At 41.4% G+C, this 21,012-nt stretch overlaps 1 protein-coding gene across 1 annotated transcript in view; it reads right to left on the bottom strand.

The window, feature by feature from the left end:
• The window catches only part of LOC121616391 (titin-like), a 210,465-nt gene extending 194,904 nt beyond the window's left edge, over positions 1 to 15,561 (bottom strand). Inside the window, exons 1-18 of the mRNA XM_041951134.1 lie at positions 15,471 to 15,561; positions 14,115 to 14,318; positions 12,041 to 12,328; positions 11,411 to 11,493; positions 10,685 to 10,899; positions 10,206 to 10,281; positions 9,718 to 9,873; positions 5,642 to 5,701; positions 4,955 to 5,213; positions 4,497 to 4,566; positions 4,185 to 4,382; positions 3,185 to 3,327; positions 2,883 to 3,031; positions 2,547 to 2,774; positions 1,564 to 1,805; positions 668 to 900; positions 418 to 582; positions 104 to 272 (exon numbers count right to left, since the gene is read on the bottom strand). Coding sequence (XP_041807068.1) covers positions 104 to 272; positions 418 to 582; positions 668 to 900; positions 1,564 to 1,805; positions 2,547 to 2,774; positions 2,883 to 3,031; positions 3,185 to 3,327; positions 4,185 to 4,382; positions 4,497 to 4,566; positions 4,955 to 5,213; positions 5,642 to 5,701; positions 9,718 to 9,873; positions 10,206 to 10,281; positions 10,685 to 10,899; positions 11,411 to 11,493; positions 12,041 to 12,328; positions 14,115 to 14,318; positions 15,471 to 15,561 — 3,029 coding nt within the window. The remainder of the gene's footprint in view (positions 1 to 103; positions 273 to 417; positions 583 to 667; positions 901 to 1,563; positions 1,806 to 2,546; positions 2,775 to 2,882; positions 3,032 to 3,184; positions 3,328 to 4,184; positions 4,383 to 4,496; positions 4,567 to 4,954; positions 5,214 to 5,641; positions 5,702 to 9,717; positions 9,874 to 10,205; positions 10,282 to 10,684; positions 10,900 to 11,410; positions 11,494 to 12,040; positions 12,329 to 14,114; positions 14,319 to 15,470) is intronic.
• Positions 15,562 to 21,012: the final 5,451 nt, after the last annotated feature.

The raw sequence follows: 21,012 nt of genomic DNA, 5'->3' as shown, positions 1-21,012 counted from the left end.
TCAGATATATCGATCAGGACATTTACTGAACAACTCTTACGTTTTACATACCTATGTCAAAAGATTCCAAAAATCACTCATAGCTAAAATTAAAGACACATACTTGATATGTGGGTGCTTGTGTGGGGAGATAATGTCGCTGTTTTTCAGCCAGACGATGTCAGGCAGGGGGTTTCCGATGGCTCTGACAGCCAGCTCAACTAGAGTGCCCTGCTTCACAGTGATGTTCTTCAGCTTCTCAACAAACTGAGGGCGTGCCAGGCTTTCTCTAGCTGTGGATGGTGAAAAACAATGCAGCATTTCATTAACATTAAATTAATTAACATCATGTTGTCTGGTGAACGCACTCCAAAGACTGGGTGCTGGCCATGGTAATGACATACATTAAACAGATTATCCCACCTGACACAGACTTACCATCAACAGTAAGAGTTACAGAGACAGAAGTCCGCCCAGCTCTGTTCTGAGCGATGACTGTCCACTCTCCAGAGTCTTGTGGCATGGCTGGGACAATGATCAGGGACTGGGTACCGTCCTCTTTGATCACTATCTTGTGGGTGTAGTCATTGACCACTTGTTGTCCTTGGAAAAGGAGGATAAAATAGTGTTACAACTGACAGACGCAACAGATGAATGGTCCATTTGTAGAATTTGTCGGTTCTCTTACCATTGTGGAACCAGTATGTGTCAGGCATAGGTCTGCCAACAACCTTTAAGTCGAATCTGGCAGTTTGCCCCTCGGAGCATTTGATTGAGGAAGGCTTCATGACAAACACAGGTTTGTAGAGTCTTTCCAGCTGAGCCTCGTCTGTCTCGTCAAGCCTTCGGGCGGGAGAACGTCCAGGAGAACGGCTGGAAGATCGGCCAGGTGAACGGCTCAGAGAACGAGGAGACGTGGATCTGAGAAAGGAGCCGAGTCGTCAATATCAAGGTATTAAAGTCATGGTTAAGAATTGAGGTGCTTTCAGACTGAACAAAGGAGGAGGATGCAGGAGTCTGCTGTGTAGTGGGTTTGTGTTACTGGGGGCTAACAGTGCTGTGTCAAATTAAAGTCTTTATCAGTTGTTTAAACCTGCAAAAACAAGCACTAAACATAAAACCTTTAAAGTTAATGAGGTGGCTTCGGTCACGATTTACAGTCTAGAGCAGCAGAAGCATTCAAATGGAGTTGCATCTCTGGCCACTTGGCAAATGTCTGTTGGTCTCCACCAATTCCGGAGGGTAATATCTGGCTCTTTAGATGCTAGATGCTAATGGTCGTTGCTAATGCTGTCTGTCTGCTGTTTGATGCTGAGCAGGTGGATATTTTTGTTGTTTCTTTAGCCTTTTTCACTGTCTTGCAAGAGCTGGACCAGCAGAATCTGGTCATAACTCTACAAGTCCATCAATCCAACAGACCCCTTTCACACTACAAATAGTCATTTGATCCATATCGATAATAACTGCTTCAACTTTTTCTAGTGCGTCTTTGAAAAAAGCACTTGCAGCCTACATTGGAGAACTTCAGTCAGTATCGGTGTGTTTCCCACTTGTTTGAGTATACCACAGTGCATTAAAACTTACCTGATCCTCTGCATTGCCGGCTGTGGTGTGTATCTCTGAGGTGTTACAGCTCCGGACGGCTCCACATAGAGCTTCCCAGAGCTGACAGCATTTCCCTTCATGTTAGTTGCAAAGGCAGTGTACACGCCTTCATCCTCTGGTAACACCACAGGCAGACGAAGGCTGGCTCGTCCATCCTGCAGAACCTCCATCTGGTAGCGGCCACCAGGTCTGATGCGCTGGCCATCTTTGTACCAAGCAATCTGGCAGTAGACAGGAGATCATTTTAAACAACAATTTAACTTCTCAGCATTGAGTCCTACAAAGGCTTTAAAGCAGTCATTAGTAAAAGTATCTTCTCTAATATAGAAAGAAACTTCTCTGCTGTATGCGCAATTACACTGACATCTATAGTCCCACACTTAGTAACCCTTGGAGCGAAAACTCTGCTATTATTATGTCTATGTTGTTTTCTTGTATGTTTGTGAATCAGACTCATATTGAAAGGACCCCCTTAATGTATTAGGTCTGATTATGCCCCATGGGGAAACAACATTATAAGTTCAAAATTGTATGGATTTTAAATGCTGTAACTTCCAAACATTATTAAACTTTAAATCTTAAGAAATCCCACTTGCACCCCATTAACAGAGACCTGAGAGATACTTTGTGATAGTTTTTTAGCAAAATCGGTTGAGAAATAAATTTCTTTGTGACATGGCATCGCACAAAACTGTCCATTACTTACTGCTTTATTTTAGATCAACAAAAAAAAGTCTGTTTATTCATCAGAGTCTATTAAGCAAGCCCGCAGAGGCATTGATAAAAGTACCAATAGTGGGAGCCAAAAAGGCCAAAAACCTGTTGTTGTTGATGAAATTGTAAAAATACTCATACATACATACATGAGACATATACACAGCTTCAGTAAAACTTGGAGTTCTCTATTTTAGACACGATTCTGACATTTAGAGTATATTTTGGTAAGATTTTCGACTCAGTACCTTTGGCAGAGGCTTTCCACCCATCTTGCAGTGGAAAGTAACGCCCACGCCCTCCATGATCCTGTAGTTTTTGACTGGCGTGTCAAAGACTGGCTGCACTGCCTCCTCATCTGCTACAGTCACTATCATCTCTCCATCTTCTGTCACCAGCTCTCTGTAGGTAATCCTCATGATACGGAGCTCAATCTCCTGGATGATCCTCTCTTCAAAGGCTGAAATTAGAAATTCCTGCAAAAAAAAAGTTTGCACTCTTTAACATTAAATATGACTGAGGACGACTTCAACTGTATATCATCTCGGTATCACAGAACTATGGATGTTTAGAAATAAGAGTACCGTCTCTGAGACGAAGCTCATGGGGGTTGTCACTCTTTTCTGTTCCAGCTCGTATTGAGTCACAACCACAGAGGGTTCCTGAACTACAGTCGTCGTCACTTCAGTTTTATATGTCACGTCAAGCTGCTTCATATAGGCTTCATATTCCACTGTAAACACATGCAGAAATACTGTGAGTCACTGGTGCAACAATGCTTTCCTTAATGCAGTCAAACTGTGTTTAAAACAGATGATGCCTTTTTGAAGTTGGGCATTGTGATGTGACAAAAATCTGTGGACGGAGACATTAAAGGATCTAATACCTTCCTCCAGCAGGCTGGCGGAGGCTGAAACTTCTCCGTGTGGGTTCTTGATGAAGATGGAGTATTCTCCAGCATCATCGGCAAAGGTCATGGAGATCTCCAATTTGCAATCTCCAGTCTCCTTCTTGTAGGCGACTTTATATCTGATGGCGAAAAACAAAACAATGTTGTGATCTGTCAACACTGAGATCAGAAAAGATCAGAGAGGAAAAACTGTGTCTCTAAACCTCTTCTCGGATTGAGGTGTGAAAATATCAAAAGCTAACACGAAAGAAAGAACAAGCTGAAGCTTTAGATGGAACTTAAACACCAAAAGGTTCACCTGATGATCAGACTGAACAGCCAATTGTTTAGAACTTCTGCATTCTTGTGGCCTTTTTCTTTGAGGGCTGGATTTGATTGTTTTTTACTTTATTTTTTACTTTATTGATCCCAAACTGGGAAATTACTTCTCTGGATTTAACCCATCACATGCAGTGAAACATACAGGAGCAGTGGGCTGCCACGTCAGGCGCCCGGGGAGCTTATAGGGGGGTTAAGTGCCTTGCTCAAGGGTACATCAGCCGGCTAATGGAGGGGGAGGGGATACTCCACCACACCCAAATTTTTCTGCCAGTCCGACTCTCCGATCACAAGCCGCTTCTCCAACCTCTAGGCCATGGCTGCCCCCAAATTCATCACGCAACTTTGTATATTACGCCGACTAATCAGTAGTCACAGTTTCACCTGTACAGTCACTTTAATTTTATTTTAAATATAAAAGTTGTGTTACCCAACATACACTTAAAGTTTACAGCTCACAATGTTAAAGTTCAGAAAAAAACAATATGAGTAAAGAGGGACCATGCTGCTCCATTAAGGCTTGGGTAAAGTAGAGAAGTAGAGTAAAAATACTTCTTCACATAAATGTAGTGGGGTAGAAATATAAAGTGACATTAAACGAAAATACGCAAACAATAAAATAGAAAGACATAAATAGAAACTACTGGGAGGTTTGTACCTGTATCCAGTCGTGAGTGGGACACCACTCTTCTTCCAGATGATGTGAGGTTTGGGGTTTCCTCCGACCTGGCACTCGAAGACGACGCTTCCTCCCTCCACCAGCTTCTGGGCAGTCGGTTTCTTGATGAAGAAGGGAGCAGCAGACTCTCCTGCGCTCACCTCCGTCACCATCTGTTCCTTTGTCTCGACTGCAACACTGAAAGGACCCAACAGTTCGATCAAACACTCAAGCTACGGACACTTGCATGTAATATTACAGTGGCTGAATAGGAATATCGGGTAATAAGAGAGTATATTTTCTGCAACTCACATTTTCTCTTGAGTGATTCCAACTTCAGTGACAGCTGTCAGTTCCTCTCTGCTCTCAATTTCTTCTGACACTACAACAGAGTAAAAGTAGAATGAGTACACCTGAAAATATGCTGATCTACAGTCTAAAGATTGATTTCTTGACTTTGACACAGAAAAAGCATTTTTTCATCACTTTTTTCCATCCATGACGAAAACTACATAAAAATAACTTTCAGAGTGAAAGGATGAATGATAACAACAATGATAACACTCTTTCTGTCAGTTTTCCCAGTTAAAGTAATGCACCTTCTCTCCCAGTAATGTAACTGGTTCTTGGAAGGAGAACGTTTGGACTAAACACTAAACACCAGTGTGAGGCCAGCACAACATTAATAAGAAGGCAAGCCAACGTTACAACATAGCCAACATAACATTATAATGTCAGCGTTCATTTGTTCCCTAACCTCCCATTATTACCTTTGACAAGCAGGTAGCAGGATGTGCTGATGGTTCCAGCCTCGCTGGTGGCGGTGCAGGTAAAGCGGCCACTGTCTTCAGCGAACGCCTCACGGATCACCAGACGGGCAAATCCGTTCTTGTAGCTGATCTGGAAGTCGATGGAGCTCTCAATCTGGTAGTCCTCTCTGAACCACATGATGCCCGGAGCGGGGTGGCCGCTGATCTGACACTCCAGGGTCACCGACTCACCCTCTGTCACTGTCACGTTCTTCAGGCCCTGAACAGAAAAAAAAAAAGTGACACTTTCAGACATCTGGAAAGACCAAAGCTTTCAGTTTTGAATGTGACTCATTACTTGAGAACATGTTTTCTATTCAGGAGTGAAAATCATAAAAAAACAAATGATGGAAATGGAAAAATCAAGAAGAGGATCTATTCAGAGCTGTACACACTAAGTCTACAGCTCTGCTAGCAGACTTATCCTCTGGGGACCATGAATGTCATGATAACCCATCTAGTATTTGTGCAGAGATTTCAGTCTTGGACCTGCCATCCAAAGAGCCATGCTGCAAGCATAGCTAAAAACAAGAACAGCATAGTCTGTGGAAACCTCGGCACGCCTCATTATATGTCACTCCTCTTTTATCTGCTACACTTACTACATTTTGAAGGAAATAAGCAGGAAGTGGACAGGACAGTACTCACTGCAATAAGAGTGGGAGGGACAACAGGCTCCTGAGCTCTTGTGGGCACTGCAGCTGCCTCCTGAGGAAAAACAACAATATGAGTCAAACGTCAACAAACACGGTAAAAACGAGGTGTTTCTCAGCGGTTTCTGTGAGGATGGAGGGGGGGAAGCTGGTTATAACAGATAAAACCCTGCAGAGAGGACAGAGGGATGAAGGTCAACAGGTGAAGACAGGAAGAAGAAGAAGAGGAGTCTTCATGAGGTAGATGAAGGGCAGCGTGTGACTGGCTGCTACGGTGAGGAGGGGGAACGCAGGTGACAGTCCACATGGGGTTAAAATGGGGAAAGTGAGGGGAGGACTACAATGACGGGGTCGGACCAACCTGAGGTTCCCAGTCCTCAAACTCCTCCTCACTCACTGCATAAGCTCCACTCGGCTGTAACTCTAACTGACTCTGATATCTGATGTCTTTAAACGGCGGTGGGAGGGGCTCCGGCGTCACTCGCACCTCCACCGCCGCCGACCTGCGAGACGGACTGGGAGACTTGACAGGCTTGATGATCTTTCTGGGAGCATGGGGGGATCTTAACTCTTTCTGCAGAGTGGCGATTGCAGAGCCGGCGATGGACACCTGACCGAGCCAACGAGAAGAGCGTTAACCATCGTGACAAACAAAACTTCCAAAGTCCGAGTTCATCTGAGGATTAGTGAGCGGTAACACCGGCGAAGGGTGGTTCTTAGTCAAAGTAGGAATTAATTTTCCTAGCAGGGCAGAGAAGGAAGTCTAGAAACAAACAACTCCTTTTTCTTATCATTTGGATCATGAATATTTTATCAATACCATATTTTATTTATTCAGATCAGCAAGATGTTCACTGATGTTCACTGACTGTAGAATGTTTATTTTCCATATATTCACATTATAAAATTCAATCGAGGAAAATTAATAATAAAATATTACAAAGCAATCTCTGCGCCGCCAGATATTTAATCCTTGTGGGAAAAATCTCAATTGTTTTGATTATTATTATTCTGATGTAGTTATTTTATCTGCTTAAAAGTACTCAAATATAAAAGTAATATGTCTAAAAATAGTGGAATTAGCCTAATTATAGAATGTTAACGCCAATTTCTAGACAAAATACAGAGCACCTGACCTGAGTGTCTGTAATGATAATGAGTTCCTGGACAGAAATGGTCAAAAACAAAGCAACGAAGAGGCTACCACAGCATGACAATGCCCTGGGGAGGAAGCATCAGTGCAGATCATGAACAGATCAGGACTGATCCTTCTTTTTAACGTACGCAGAGAAAAGGGAGATCTGACAACTTCATATCAATGTGGCCTTAAGAAACGGTGAAATTATGAACAGGAAGTAGCCAACAATTGATATAGAGCCTGCAGATGAACAATAATAAAAGTTCTATACTGAATTTGCAGAGTGTAAATTTTCATGAGAAAAAATTACGTAATTTTCAAATGACAATTTTCATCATAACTTACAAAATTGACAGAGTCTTAACAAGATGTAGCAGGTGAAAGATTTTGTCAGCGCCTTTATCATAGATCACTTTGTTGCCATGCTGACTATGGCAACCATCATCACACATATATCCTGCTTTGCTCTTTTGCGAAGGGGAAAGTAGGTGAAACCGAAACTCAAACCCAAACGGCTGAAGCCAAATTCGATAAAACTCTACATTTGTAGTGTGCGCAGTAGAAAAACAGGGCCAGAAATGATGATTGAAGCTTTGCTGCATCACTATAAAGTGCAGCCGAAGGCCATAATGCTGTGGTAGCCTCAAACGAGAAAAAGTGATGTAATGTTTTAGGATGGGCGAAACCAAAGTGAATCACACCACATAACAAAACAGCGGAGACTGTATGTTAAGATGTGCGCGTGTTAAAGATGAGATGGAGGATTTGGGATGATGACGGCAGGCCTGCAGCTCCTCTCCTTACCTCGTGGCTAGCTTCATGTTTAGGAACAGAAACTTTAGAAACTGTGAAATGTGGAACTGTGGACGAGGTGACACCAGTGTCCACGTGGGAGGAGATTTCTGTTGTTCTCTGAATCTGGAGTAACCGACAGAGTTTATTGATTGGTTAAAGAACATTCTGTTCTTATTGTCAGATACCATAAAATATCTAATGTGAATTCAGCCAACTCCTCCAACCTGTGAGACTCTGTGCTGCTCTGAGGTCACAGAAACAGCAGCTGGAAGTTCAGCAGGAAGAGTTTTTGTCGCAACATATTTCTCTGCAGTCATTTCTCTGCCCTGCTGCCTTATCTCCACCTCTACAGCCTCCTCTTCTTCAGCTAGACCGCCCTCAGCATGCACAGGCAGGCGGACGCGAGCGAGGTCAACGGCTGCCACCACCGTGGCCACCGCCTCCGCTTTTTTCCCTCCCTCAGCCTGGAGACACAAAGAGTAGCACACAGATCTCAGGGTATCCATGGCAGGAGGTTGGGAGGAAGGTGCTCGACGGAAAGCCCCAAAGGCCAAAAAAATACTTCCACAGTATATGTACAAGAACAGAAGAACATCCAAACCGAAATTATCATCATCACTGAATCCATCATGCATCATGCAACATCTGAGTGGCACATGCAGTTCACTCTTGTTCAGTGTGAAACAAAGACACGATGGACTTTTTGATTTCATTGAAAAGAGCAGATACAGAGGGAAGAAAGATGAAGAAGTGGAGATATTCAGTGACGGCAGGACCAACAAAGTCCACCATCCAAAACTCAAACCATGTCTTATTCACACATCACAGCCTTTTACTCAGAGTATTGATTTACTGTTCCCTGACTCAGACTTGAGTCTTTTGAGACTGTGGTGGAGAGGAGGACGCTGAATAAACTGCTATCCATCATGGACAATGATCAGCACCCTCTCCATCACACAGTGGTGCTAAATCTGCTACAGCTCCGCTGTCGAAGGGACAGATACAGATATATAGATATTCTTTTTTGTGCAATATTTTTCATTACTACTGTTTACTATTTTGCTATTTTATTATTATGTATATAATTTTTACTGCTTGATCTATCTATCCATCTATCTATCTATAGCACCAGAGGTTCTTGGTTGAGTTCTACAAGTCTAGCTTCTAGGGACATCTGGTGTCCACACACATGTTGTACAGACTGTAAAGATGCTCCAGTCAACACCAGATGCTATACATATTTTTCTCTACTTTCTTTGGAATTATTTTTAATGCGCAAAATAAAAATGTGAACAAAAATGGGTTCCTTTGTTGCGTCTTCAGCTCTACCTTGTCCATTTTAGTTTGTTTGTATATGCTACCACTTCACCATATTCTCTGTTTCCTACCATTGTCGTGCCAGTGACCCCCAGCTGTATGTTTCATTGAATCCTGACTGTAAACTGATGCATCTTAAAAAGCTTTTAAAAACCAGCTGTGTAGTCTGTCCATTTTTGTGTCATACAACTCCAACGGTTTGACACTGATTTCCACCTATTTTGTGGAAAAAGTTTAGGCTGCAAAGTTTATTACAGACCATGAAATATTTAAGAGTAGTCTGTTAAAGTGAAAAAAGGTTTATCCTCTGGTGAACACGAATGAGCGAAAGGTGAGGTGAGAAGAAAAAGGAGAAAAAGTGAAAACAGAAAAATGAAGTGAAAGAAGCGGTCTGAACAGCAGGTGGAGTGATGGTAGCGGACAGCGGGGGTCTACCTGCTCTCCCGACACAGCGGCCTCAGGCGGCCCCCGGCTACGAGCCTGATCCACGGCCGCCACCACGGTAGCCACCGCCGCGCTCTTATCGTCCTGGGAAACATGCTCGTCCTGACGCATTCACAGCACATCAACACATGAACATGTGTTCACTCCACATCCAACACACAGGCGGAGCTGAGCCAAGGCACCATCTCACTTCATGTCATATCAGTTAGTTATGCTTTTTGGACACTGCTGACTCATTATTCAATATTCATTCACTCACATTAAGTCACACATTCATGTTCACATCATCTGCCAAGTTCACCGTGACTGTGGTTTTACATCCCTGCATGCAGGTTCACATTCAAGAAGGGTTTTCAATTCAACTCCACCATCCTCACCTCTCTGGTGGCGGTGACCTGCTGCTCCCAGTGCTTCTCCATATGAAGCTGGGTGGCGCTACTCACACTGGTCATGCTGCTCATACTGGTGTAGCTGGCTTCAGCCACATAGTCTCCCTGCTTCCAGGGCGGCAGGACCTCCGCAGAGGCAGATATCTGCAGGAGGAAGGCACCATGATGACAATTACTCTGACACCTCTGTTACACCTGGAGCAGGAGCTGTTCACGAGCCCTGACTTCATGAGTTGGTAGGGACAAGAGCTTCAGTGCAGAGGACAGTGGACAGTCCACACGATCGAGAAGTTGGTTCTACGTCAAAGGTGGAAGGTGGTGGGTGTCAGTATTTAGCTTTAACAAAGTGCTTTGGACAAACTAGCTCGTCTGATTCAGAGAGTTACTTTGGTAGACTTGTCTTTGGTGGGTCTGGATTCATTAACAGCGTGTGTGGCGGCTGTAACCTGGATGTGAACTCCTGATAAACGACTCACCTGCTTCCTGGTTATGACAGGAGACTTGACTGGTCTGATGGGAGAGATGGACAGTCTGGTGGTGGGAGAAACAGGTCTGCAGGCAACAGTGACGCAGGTTACAACACAGTAACACAATACACGAACAAACTTCAAACATAATGACACTGATCGTTTGTCACCTTCGTATCATATTTTTTAGTATCTTGCTTCGAGAAATTCTATGACAGTGTTGCTGATTCTGTCAGAGTCATCACAGATCACTTTCTTCCCTCACTGATTATCTTTTTTTAACCTTTATTTATTATTTCGCTAACAGGAAGCCTCTCTTGTGCAGAATGTACAGTCACACCTGGAAACTGCCCAGAACAAACCCAGGCTTCTTCCTTCAGTGATCTCATGAGTCTTTACGGATCACTATCTTGCCGTACAAGACTGAATCTATGGCTGCCGCTATGGACCGCTATCTTGCAAGACTGACTCAGTGGGAGTGGTCGTACCTGACAGGCGTGGGCGTCGGCCCTTTCACGTGTCTCACGGGTGAAGGCGACTGCTGGCGTCCTCCCGTCACCTTGGAAACAAAGGACGGCGGGGACTTGGAGGTCGGCTTCGGGGGAACCCGGGGAGGTGTTTTGTGAGCTAAATGCTGAGTCATCATTCCTCCTTCCACTTGCATCTCCATCATGGTGGTAGCTTGGAAACTGGCCTCCATCTTCTGCGGGGAAAAATCACATGATAAGTTATTTAATTGATGGAGATATCTGCAAACTGTTCAGGTTTTAATGAACACTTGAATAAGGACTTGCGTGCTATGATTACAAGAAAGAATTTGTATCTTAAATTTACTGAACAATGTTTTTAACCATAGAAATACCACAAGAATGATACCGCTGTTAGCAACATTTTGTTTCCAGTACAATTAACAACGTTTTCAGCCACAAATGTTACAATATAGGAGATCATAGAGGTCCAAAACCTCCAAAAACACATCATATATAACGGCAATATAAACGTTTGTTCAGCTGAAGGTTTGTTTCTGTAAAAATCCTAAATGATAATATCACATTAACTACAAAGCAGAGAATTCTACAACAAGCTGACATTATGATTGTTTTACTGAGTTCAACATTTTGACAATTCCAGTTTGTATTAATCTACTTCAACCAGGTAAGTCCGTAAACCTGGTTCTTGGAACAGACTCGGGTTGTGTTTTCTATATGTCTCACCCTCTGCACTCTGGTCTGGGAAGTCGTCATCTGAGATGTGGACACAACAGTCTTGGTTTTCTTAGTAGGTACAGCTTCCTCACCTGCAGCAAAAAAAAAAAAAAAATGTAGGTTTGGCAACAGTATTCTTACACTCTTGTATATAATGTGTATACACACACACACACACACACACATATACATATATATGTATATGTATATATGTATGTATATGTCTCATATACATACATATATATGTATATATATGTATATGTATATATACACACACACATATATATAAATATATAAGTACATGTGTATATATATATATATATATATATAACTATATATATATATATACATATAGTTGATTTTTAAATGTTTTACTCTGTATCCTTTTTTTATTTATCTTTCTATTGTCTTTTTTTATTCTAATTTACCGGGTGTGGAACTAATGAAGTTTCATCTTTTCTTATCTTATCAAGATTACTCATGTTTTCTGCTGTTACAGGTTTACTTATAAAATACACAAAATTATCATTTCTGTATCATTGTATCATTCTCCATTTATAAGTTTTGATTACTTCTTTCAATACACAGTAGTTTGAAACTGCATGATTAAAATCTTAAATTTGCTGCAGTGGGCCTCACCCTGAACCAGCAGTTCAGCGGTGGAGGTGGCCCGTCCGCTGCTGTTGGTGGCGGTCACGGAATACGTCCCAGAATCCTCTGGGAAGGCCTCGGCGATCAGCAGACTGTACAGGTCTCCCTCCTGGAGGATCCTGAAGTCGGCCGAGCTCTGGATCTCGGCTCCCTCTCTGTAGAACTTCACCACAGGCGTTGGGATTCCTGTCACTCGGACATCCAGCCTCACCTGGCTGCCCTGTCTCACTGTCGAGCTCTGCAGTCTCTGAAGGAAGTTTGGAGGCGCCGTCTCCGCTGCAAATACAAAAAATACATCTCATTAGCCCAGTTTTAATGTTTACTTGGTCAGACAACCCAAGGAGTCAAAAAAAAAAGACCATACACCTCTAATATGTCCAGACGGGAATAAAAGAATCTACTTGAGAGCAGTTTGTACTTCATCCCATAAAAACATGCAGACTACCTGGATCAAGTCCTGCCCAGGTTAACACGTACATGTGATATCTGAAGTATTTATTGGATCATGGACTGCACTTACAGGACTATGAGGCAGTTTGGAATCTTTAACAGTAGATGTTTATAGACCTGAATCATGTGGTTCTATACCATTTTACCAAATTATAACAGCATCTAAATTATATATTGAATAAAATTTCTTATCAAGTCTTTTCAGGTTTGCCATTGAATTTTTAGAAGTAACTAAAAATAACAGCAGATAATAGCAGGACACTCGTCCACTCTTACAGACGTGTTAGTGACGCGTAGAGAGCACGTAGACCAGAGGACACAAACAGCTCTTTTAGCAGTGAGCCTAATTAACACTAACGAGCTGCAGCTGATCTCATCTGCTGCTGCTGATTTCTGTCCAAGTCGTGAACTTTCTATAGTAAAAACAAAGAGGGCTGCATAAATCACTGAATAAGGATGAATGATAAAGTATGGATGGTAGAAGGCCTGTGGAATCAAGTGCAGGCCTAATGGATGATTAAAAATCAGGAAAAGACAGACAGCCTTTCATTTTATACTTCAGTTAGACCTTTCATTTTTCTATTAAATACTGATCATGAATCTTAAACGACAAGCTAAATTCCTGAGCATCTGTAGGAGTCGGAAAGTGACAAAGAGTGAAACCATTTAAAGTTACAACATTATTTAACGCAAGTCCATGAATAAGAGGCAATGACTGTGAAGCATCACACCCAGACTGAAGAGGAAAAGGAGCACAAAGACAGACACGTAAGCTATTTTTAGGGCTGTATCTAATATTATTTTCATTATTGATTAAACTGATTAGCTTTTCAATTAATCCGTTGAAAGGTGACTCTTCAAATGTTGTTTTTATCAACCAACTGTCCAAACCCTGAAGATGTTCAGTTAGAGTTAGTTAGAAAAGAACAGTCTGAAACCAGATAATATAAATGATTCATTCATCATTAAAATTGTTGCTCATTTGTTTTCTTTCATTCAAATAAACAACTGATGAGCTAATAATTTCAGACCCAATTATTTTAACATGCATTAAAATGTTAGAAACCTGAACTCTCTCAGGTATTCAAGCTGGTTAATTACCGCCTCGTTGAGTGGAAATGTGGAGTTTTGTAACCTGGGACTCAGACATGAGATTCTTGCTGGTTCAAATTCAAGTTGTTAATCACTTAATGAACTTGAGATTCCTCTTAAGGAAAGGTATGCTGCAACAGCTGCATCTATATCGGTTTTATCACTGGATTAAATGACAGGCCACTCAGCTGAGAGCAGGATAAATTTAGACTCAGACTCAGGCACAGAGGGACAGGCACACAGTGTAGCTTCAGTTAAGATTAATATTTCACTTACAAACTTGTGTCACCATTGGTCATTTTGGAAAAGCTTTATGATCTCTGAGGGCGTTTATTGTCTATTTGTGGTCATTTTTCATCTCTTTGGTTGGTTGGTTGGTTGTTTTGCATGTCCTTGTAACTGTTTAATTGACTAAATGTTGAGCACACCTCAAGCCCCCAGGCCTCTGGGCTTGTGCCCGGGGGCCCCTGCAGTCATCCATCAATGAGCACAACGAGTTGCCCGCATCGAGAGCCCTCACCTGTAACGAGGAGTTCAGCGGTGCTCGTGGCTTGTCCAGCGCCATTGGTGGCTCTGACAGAAAATCTCCCGCTGTGTGCGGCGGTCACAGCGGGGATCCTCAGAACAGCGCGGCCGTCGCTGAATGAGATCTGAACGCCGGGCAGAGCAACGGCGGAAAGAACCTGGCCATCACGGAACCAGCTCACCTCAGGAACTGGAGAACCTGGAGAGGAGAGAACCCAATCGGTCTCGTGTCAGACAACCCAAAGATCCTTAACTGGTAATGGGATACTCCGGCATTTATCTGGAAAGCTTTATCTCTCTCACAGAATTAAATCCAGGACATGCTTAGCCTAGCTTAGCATACTGCAAGTGGGGGGAACTGCTAGCTTAGCTTCATCATATTGGGAAGAGTGAGTGAATTCTCTCTACGTTTACTATAAAGTCACAAAAAAAACTGGAAGTGATATCCTGCTGAGATGGCGACGCCTGACAGGCTTATGCGTGATTAATGCTAACATTAGTGATCAGGAAATCTTAATTATGTTAAATTCTATTCTGACTGTTCTTAAAACCACCTCCAAACAAGCAAACAGCAACAAACTAACATTTGTTAGCTAGAGAAGTATGGTTCTTGTATCCTGCTAGCTCGTCAGCAGTCTGTCCTGTAGTCAGCTGGGTTTAGCTGACAGTCGTGTTTGGGCACATGTCAAAGCTGACAACTCGACGGTGAGTTCAGGTCTGCAGACACGCTGCATGCAGTCACTGCAAATGTCTCCTTTTTACATTTCTCCTTCTACACCTGATCAATAAACAACATATTGCACATGGATCAGAGAGTTGAAGCTGTGGGATTTCTTTCTCTTTGCTTGGTATTACACCAGTTTAACGACAAACAGCTAGCACATCATCAAATATGCTACCTGGTTATTGCTACCATAACACAACAGTACAACCATAAACCTACATGAAGCTAGCATAATGTAACTACTAACTATTTATAGGTAGCAAAACAATAACTAGCGATTGATAGCAGCTTTCCCCCACTTCTAGTCTTTGTGCTAAGCTAGGTGTACCCTCTGATGATTATTAAAGCCAGTGTTTTTGACACCTTTATTTAATCCTGGCTCAAGTATCCATTAAGTTACACCAGGAGGCTTTCAGTTATAACAACAAGCAATGTAAATGCTTATAGGTTAAGAATCAAATAAACTATGTGGCTCCTCTCTGAACGGTGTTACAAAATGTTTTTCAGCTAAGACAGTACACTGAAAGAAGTTACAGTTACAATGACATTAGCCTGATCTAGGCAGAATCTCTTCATACAGATCATGCTGGAATAAAACGTGAGGTTTGAGCCATCAGGCTTCCTTACCACTAACTTGAGCCTCGAACGTCGCGGCACTACCCTCAAGTGCCACGACGCTCTGCAGCGGCTGTGTGAATGTCGGCGCCTGTGTTGACATGTTGGTCGGCACCCTGCAGACACGACAAAGAACAAAACGAACGGTCAGAACAAAACACAAAAACAGGAGCACAACAGCAGCCAAGAGCTTTCCGGACTCATCACTCAAAAAAAAAAATTACAGCAGACGTAAGATGAACTTTTCTGCTTCCATTCTCTTCTCCTGCCTATTCGCAGCACATTCAAGACAAAAAGATGAAGCAATTTCTTTATGCACACATAGTCACTAAAGGATAACAGATAGACTGCAAGTATATAGCTTGCTCATATTACTTATATGATAGTAAAATTGTATTTCTTTATGACCACCTTTAATGCAGTAACAAGCACAAACAGTGGGGAGCCACTCCATCATGACCCACGGTTCACTGGACACGAGAGCATGCTGGGGTAACAAGTTTACACTGGAGCAAGGTGGCGACATTTGAAGACTTTCTGATGCAATTTAAATAACAAAACTGGAATTATTGAAAAGCTAATTTCTAATAACTGAACCTGATGACTCCATGACTAGTTTCATTTCTCCAGAGAAGAGTAGCTGCACAAAGGAAACCAAACACAAGTCCAGTAAACAGTTCCTGCTCATAACTGCATTATCACACCACGATAATGTAAGTTTGACAAAACAATCTGGAGCCAATTTCCTGCTTCTGTAATTTAGAGTTGGGTACCTAATCTAAAAATCCACTCTAAAAAAAATATGTCTAATCTGAAAAAAAGGTCGGTAGCAACTGAAATGTGTCCATTACAGGAAACAGTTAAGTTTGCGAATGTGTGATCAGAGTCATGATGTCACTGTCACACTCAACAAAGGGATCAAACCCGACGCATGCTGTCGTCTTCATTCCACGCTTCCTTCCTGGTTAAAAAGCTGGTGCCTACATTACCCACAATGCCAGTCAACCACCAACAGCTGGTGTCACTTCTCCCTCTGGAGACATGAAAGGCTTCATACAACACGCAGTAGTATTCCCTAACACCTGGAGGCACAAGCTGATGTGGAATCCACTTCATATCAAACTACATTTCATTGAGACAAACGTCTGGTATGACTGCTTGTGTCTCAACAACATTCAACATTTTGTTTGTTAAATGTAAAAAGAACTGTTCAGAGTTCTCTGAATAAGGTACTTAAAAAGTACGGTTTTAAGATCTGCCATGACACTCAGGTATCGTGCTGACTCTAGTATCCAAAATTTTCAAACAACTGCCAACATCGGGCCATATTTCTAATAATCCAACATATCAGACATCGTCAGAGACAGAACAGTTGTGTCCAGGACTTATTTCCATTATTGTCCCACTGTTATCAATACAGACAAAGGTATTCAACATCTGCCACTAGAATATAATAGAAAAAACAAGACGATCCTCTCCTGTTCAAACACATGAGCAATAAATATTCTTATGTTCAGTGCCAAAACAGGAAGTAGTGTAATGTGAAAAACAAGTTTAATTTCACACCGAATGAAGTCCCCAAACTTACATATGTTGGGCAGTGATGTTTTTTAACTCATGCATCACCTGAACAAACGATTTATCGCCCTGCATGCTTCATGTTCTCTCTTTGACAGCTGACCTGCTGACAGCGAGACTCTGGATGTGATGAAGCTGCAGCGGCTCAGATCGTCAGATCATCGGCTTTATTTTTAGGAGCCGTGTCCCTGGAGGTGGTCAAGGCTCCACGGGGTCTGGCTGATAAACCAGCAGATGATCCGCTGCAGCGCTCAGAGCAGATTAAAAACACCTGTTTAACCCTGAGGGGAACTGGTCTAACATTTCAATTTCAGCTTCAGGTTGTCATCAAGGGGCGTCCAGTTTAGTTTGTTTAGACTTTAAGAAAATTCATGTTTCGTGTTTCATTAAATTTTTTGTGTGGTTTTTGTTTGCAATGTTTTTATTGAAATACTTTTTACAGTGAAATTATTAATTGCTTTGTAGTTTTTTACATATTTGACTCTTAATTTTTACCACTTGCTAAAATTCACTCTAAACCAACAGGTTCTGTCAGTTACGAGCAACGAGTCATGATTCCTGTAAAGAAGGTGAAATGACAGCAGCTTTGTGGCGTCCACAGCTGATCCACACCTTCATTCATCCTGCTGACGTGTTCGTGAGTTACTCTTCGCTGTCTGGTCACGACAAAAAGCTTCAAAGTCTCTTTATTTATTATTCAATTAGCATTTTGTCTTAATTTAGCAGTCCAGACAGACAAAAATGTCGAACCTGATTTAAATCTTAAACTTTGAAAGTCGTTATTAACCTGCTGCATGTGCGATCATTTCCATTGATGATTTATCTGCTGATCATTTTCTTGATTAGTTGATTGAGCCGAAGCAGTGAATTTTAAACATTTTTGCTGACTATTAACTATTTTTTTTGCTGACTATTATTAGTCTGTCAACTGACTAATGATGAACTGACTAATCTTTTCAGCTCTTTTTGAAAGTTGACAACACAAGAAGAACGGACAACTTTGTCTGAAGTTGGTTTAAATTTAACGAAAACTGCTGAAAAACTTTTTGGAGCCTGAAACAGAAAATCCAACCTGAAACGAGAGAAAAGGTCTGACTGTAAATGGTTACAAGCTGAGGAATGCTAAAATCTGAATTGACCCACTGAGTGTTCATAACAGATTTTACAGAGCAAAAATTTCACACTCAATTAGAATTATTATGTAGTTTATTTGATAAATGACCTGTTTGTGTTTCATTTTACCCAAAGTAACCAAAAAAAAACACGAAGCTTTTAAGGATCGTTCCAGATTAATCAATCATAACTGAATGGTTAGACTGGAGTCACCATGGGGATGTCGGAAGCTAAATTTTATTGGTTCTGATCGGCTGTTGGTGAGCCTGTATTGGTCTGGTTGTTTCCTGTTTGAATCTGATTGGCCCTGATTGTTTCCTCTCTGGATCTGATTGGCCCTGGTTGTTTCCTGCTTGAATCTGATTGGCCCTGGTTGTTTCCTGTTTGAATCTGATTGGCCCTGGTTGTTTCCTGTTCGGTCTGATTGGCCCTGGTTGTTTCCTGTTCGGTCTGATTGGCCCTGGTTGTTTCCTGTTCGGTCTGATTGGCCCTGGTTGTTTCCTGTTCGGTCTGATTGGCCCTGGTTGTTTCCTGCTTGAATCTGATTGGCCCTGGTTGTTTCCTGTTCGGTCTGATTGGCCCTGGTTGTTTCCTGTTCGGCTCTGATTGGCCCTGGTTGTCCCTGGTGTCTCTGACCAGCTGACAGTGACACTGCTGTTTGACACCTTCAAACTGACCACCTGTGAGCAGGAAATGTCAGCTCATTTACATACTGGTAATTAAAGTCTAAAAAAACACCTCTGAGTGGTCTGATCTGAACATCATGCATGCAGTGACTTACTAAACCGAACACTTTTAGCTTTGAACTGAGAAATAAAGTCTGTCCTATATTATATTACACCATGTTTGAAGTTTCTTAAAACTCCTTGGCCCTAATTTTTTCTCACAGTTCAAGTCATTTATGTTTTGTAATGTTTATCGTATGTTTCTATTTTACTGTTTTGTCAAATACTTAGTCTTTCATTTCTTTAAGTTATTATTCTTGATTTTAACTAGTTAATGGCAAATATTTGATCATTGATCATTGACCAGTTTTTACAAATGTGAAAATTCAGCTTCTATATCTGTATATGTGGATTTGAATACGTCATCTTGGGCTTCAGGGGATTGTATTGAGCACTTTATAATATTTTCTGGACCAAAGGATCAATCAAGAAAGTAATCCTAAAACAAGGTAATTTATACAGATCCATTTTGGTGGATTCTGGAACTTGTCATGATGGCTTATACATCTTTTGGTTTTTTGACCCCTTTAAAACCCATAAAATATCACAATCAATAATCATAACAATGATATTAACCTACTCATGAATCCATGATCCGTGAGTTTGAATTCTCTCTACATTAATGATCCCTAACTCCATAAAAAAACTCGCACATATTACAATCCAGTTATTCATCCTTCATTTACTGGTGCCACGAAAAGCAAACAAACAAACAAGCGTCACCGTTTAATGAAGGTTGAACACCAACATTTAAAAGTCTCGTAAAGGCTGGGTGATTTTTAGCCGTCTATGTTACATATGTGACATATGTTACCTTATTCGAGTTCATTTTGCTTAGTTTTTGATTTTTCTCAATAAATTCAAAGTCTTTAAAACTAAGAAAGCAGATTACAGTGAAAAATCATCTTTTACATGTTTGTTCAGGGTCACAATATGCAGAGAAATAATCAGGTTTCTGCAGCAGTTAAATCAGGTTTCGCCAAATGAACATGATGCAGAACAGATCTGGTTACAGCTAAACTTAATCTGATGACTCAACTGCATGTTCATGAAGTGAGGTGGAGGTCTGACACTCAACAGTCATCTCAAGTTATTAACAAATGAACCAGCCGACGGGCTTCTTACTGGGTTAAAGAAGCTGGAAGTGACAGAAAGTGGTGGAAAGGACATTTACTCAAGTACAGGGCTTCCATTTTCAGCTACGTCATATTTCACTTTACTTGAGGAGCAAATACTTTACTTTTCACTGTATTACATTCATCTGACAGCTCTGGATTAAGAAAACATAAACTCATCTTTTTAAATATGAAGATTTGTTGTAGTTTAACATGTATGTTGTACATTAATGCATCCAATAATAAACACACACACCGTGTAATTGTGTTACACTGTACAGGAGGCCGTTGTGCAGTGTCAGGACTTACTTTTCATACTTTAATCATTTATTTCTTTATTTTTCAGATTTGACTTGTATCTGAACTTTTCTAAAATCTTTTTCTTTATGTGAGAGCCCCTTTTTGGTTTTGCAGCCTTTGTTTTTTTCTTTGGTTTCAACTATTTTTCTGTCCACATAACCTTCCATGTGACCATCTGCTGTGTGTGCTTGCTTTGAGTTTTGCATTAGCTAAAAAGTACAAACTGCACTTTTCCTCTTTTGTCTTTTTCTGCTCTCTACGTCCTTTTAATGCAGTCTATTCTCTTCATGTTTGACTTCTGAACAAAAATCATTTGTACATTTTAATCCAAAAAAGTTAATTCATCAAAAAACTGTAATATTCAGATTAACAGGACATGATTGAACTCATCAGTTCCAGAGTCGAACCACATGTTATCACAGATGAATGCACCTTGAATCAAAGCATCAGCTCAAACTGGCAAATCAGAGTCAACATACCGTCATGAACAGTATTCAGTGTTTCTCACACATTGACGATTTATTTCTGGAGGCACATCAGCCATTCAGACAGATTTTTTAAATTCAGTTTGCTCTCTCAGCACCTTCAAAATAAAACGAAAGCTGCAGGATAAAACCACCGACACATTTTCTTAAACTTTGTTCTCAAAAGTGCTGCAGATCAGCTGCTCCAGTCCAGTCCAGTTTCTCTTCCTTTCAATTAAAACTACACATAATAAACCCT

This window comes from Chelmon rostratus, chromosome 13 (genome assembly GCF_017976325.1).
Source record: "Chelmon rostratus isolate fCheRos1 chromosome 13, fCheRos1.pri, whole genome shotgun sequence".
NCBI classification, from domain to species: Eukaryota; Metazoa; Chordata; class Actinopteri; order Chaetodontiformes; family Chaetodontidae; genus Chelmon; species Chelmon rostratus.
This window is presented reverse-complemented; position numbering and strand designations above follow the sequence as displayed.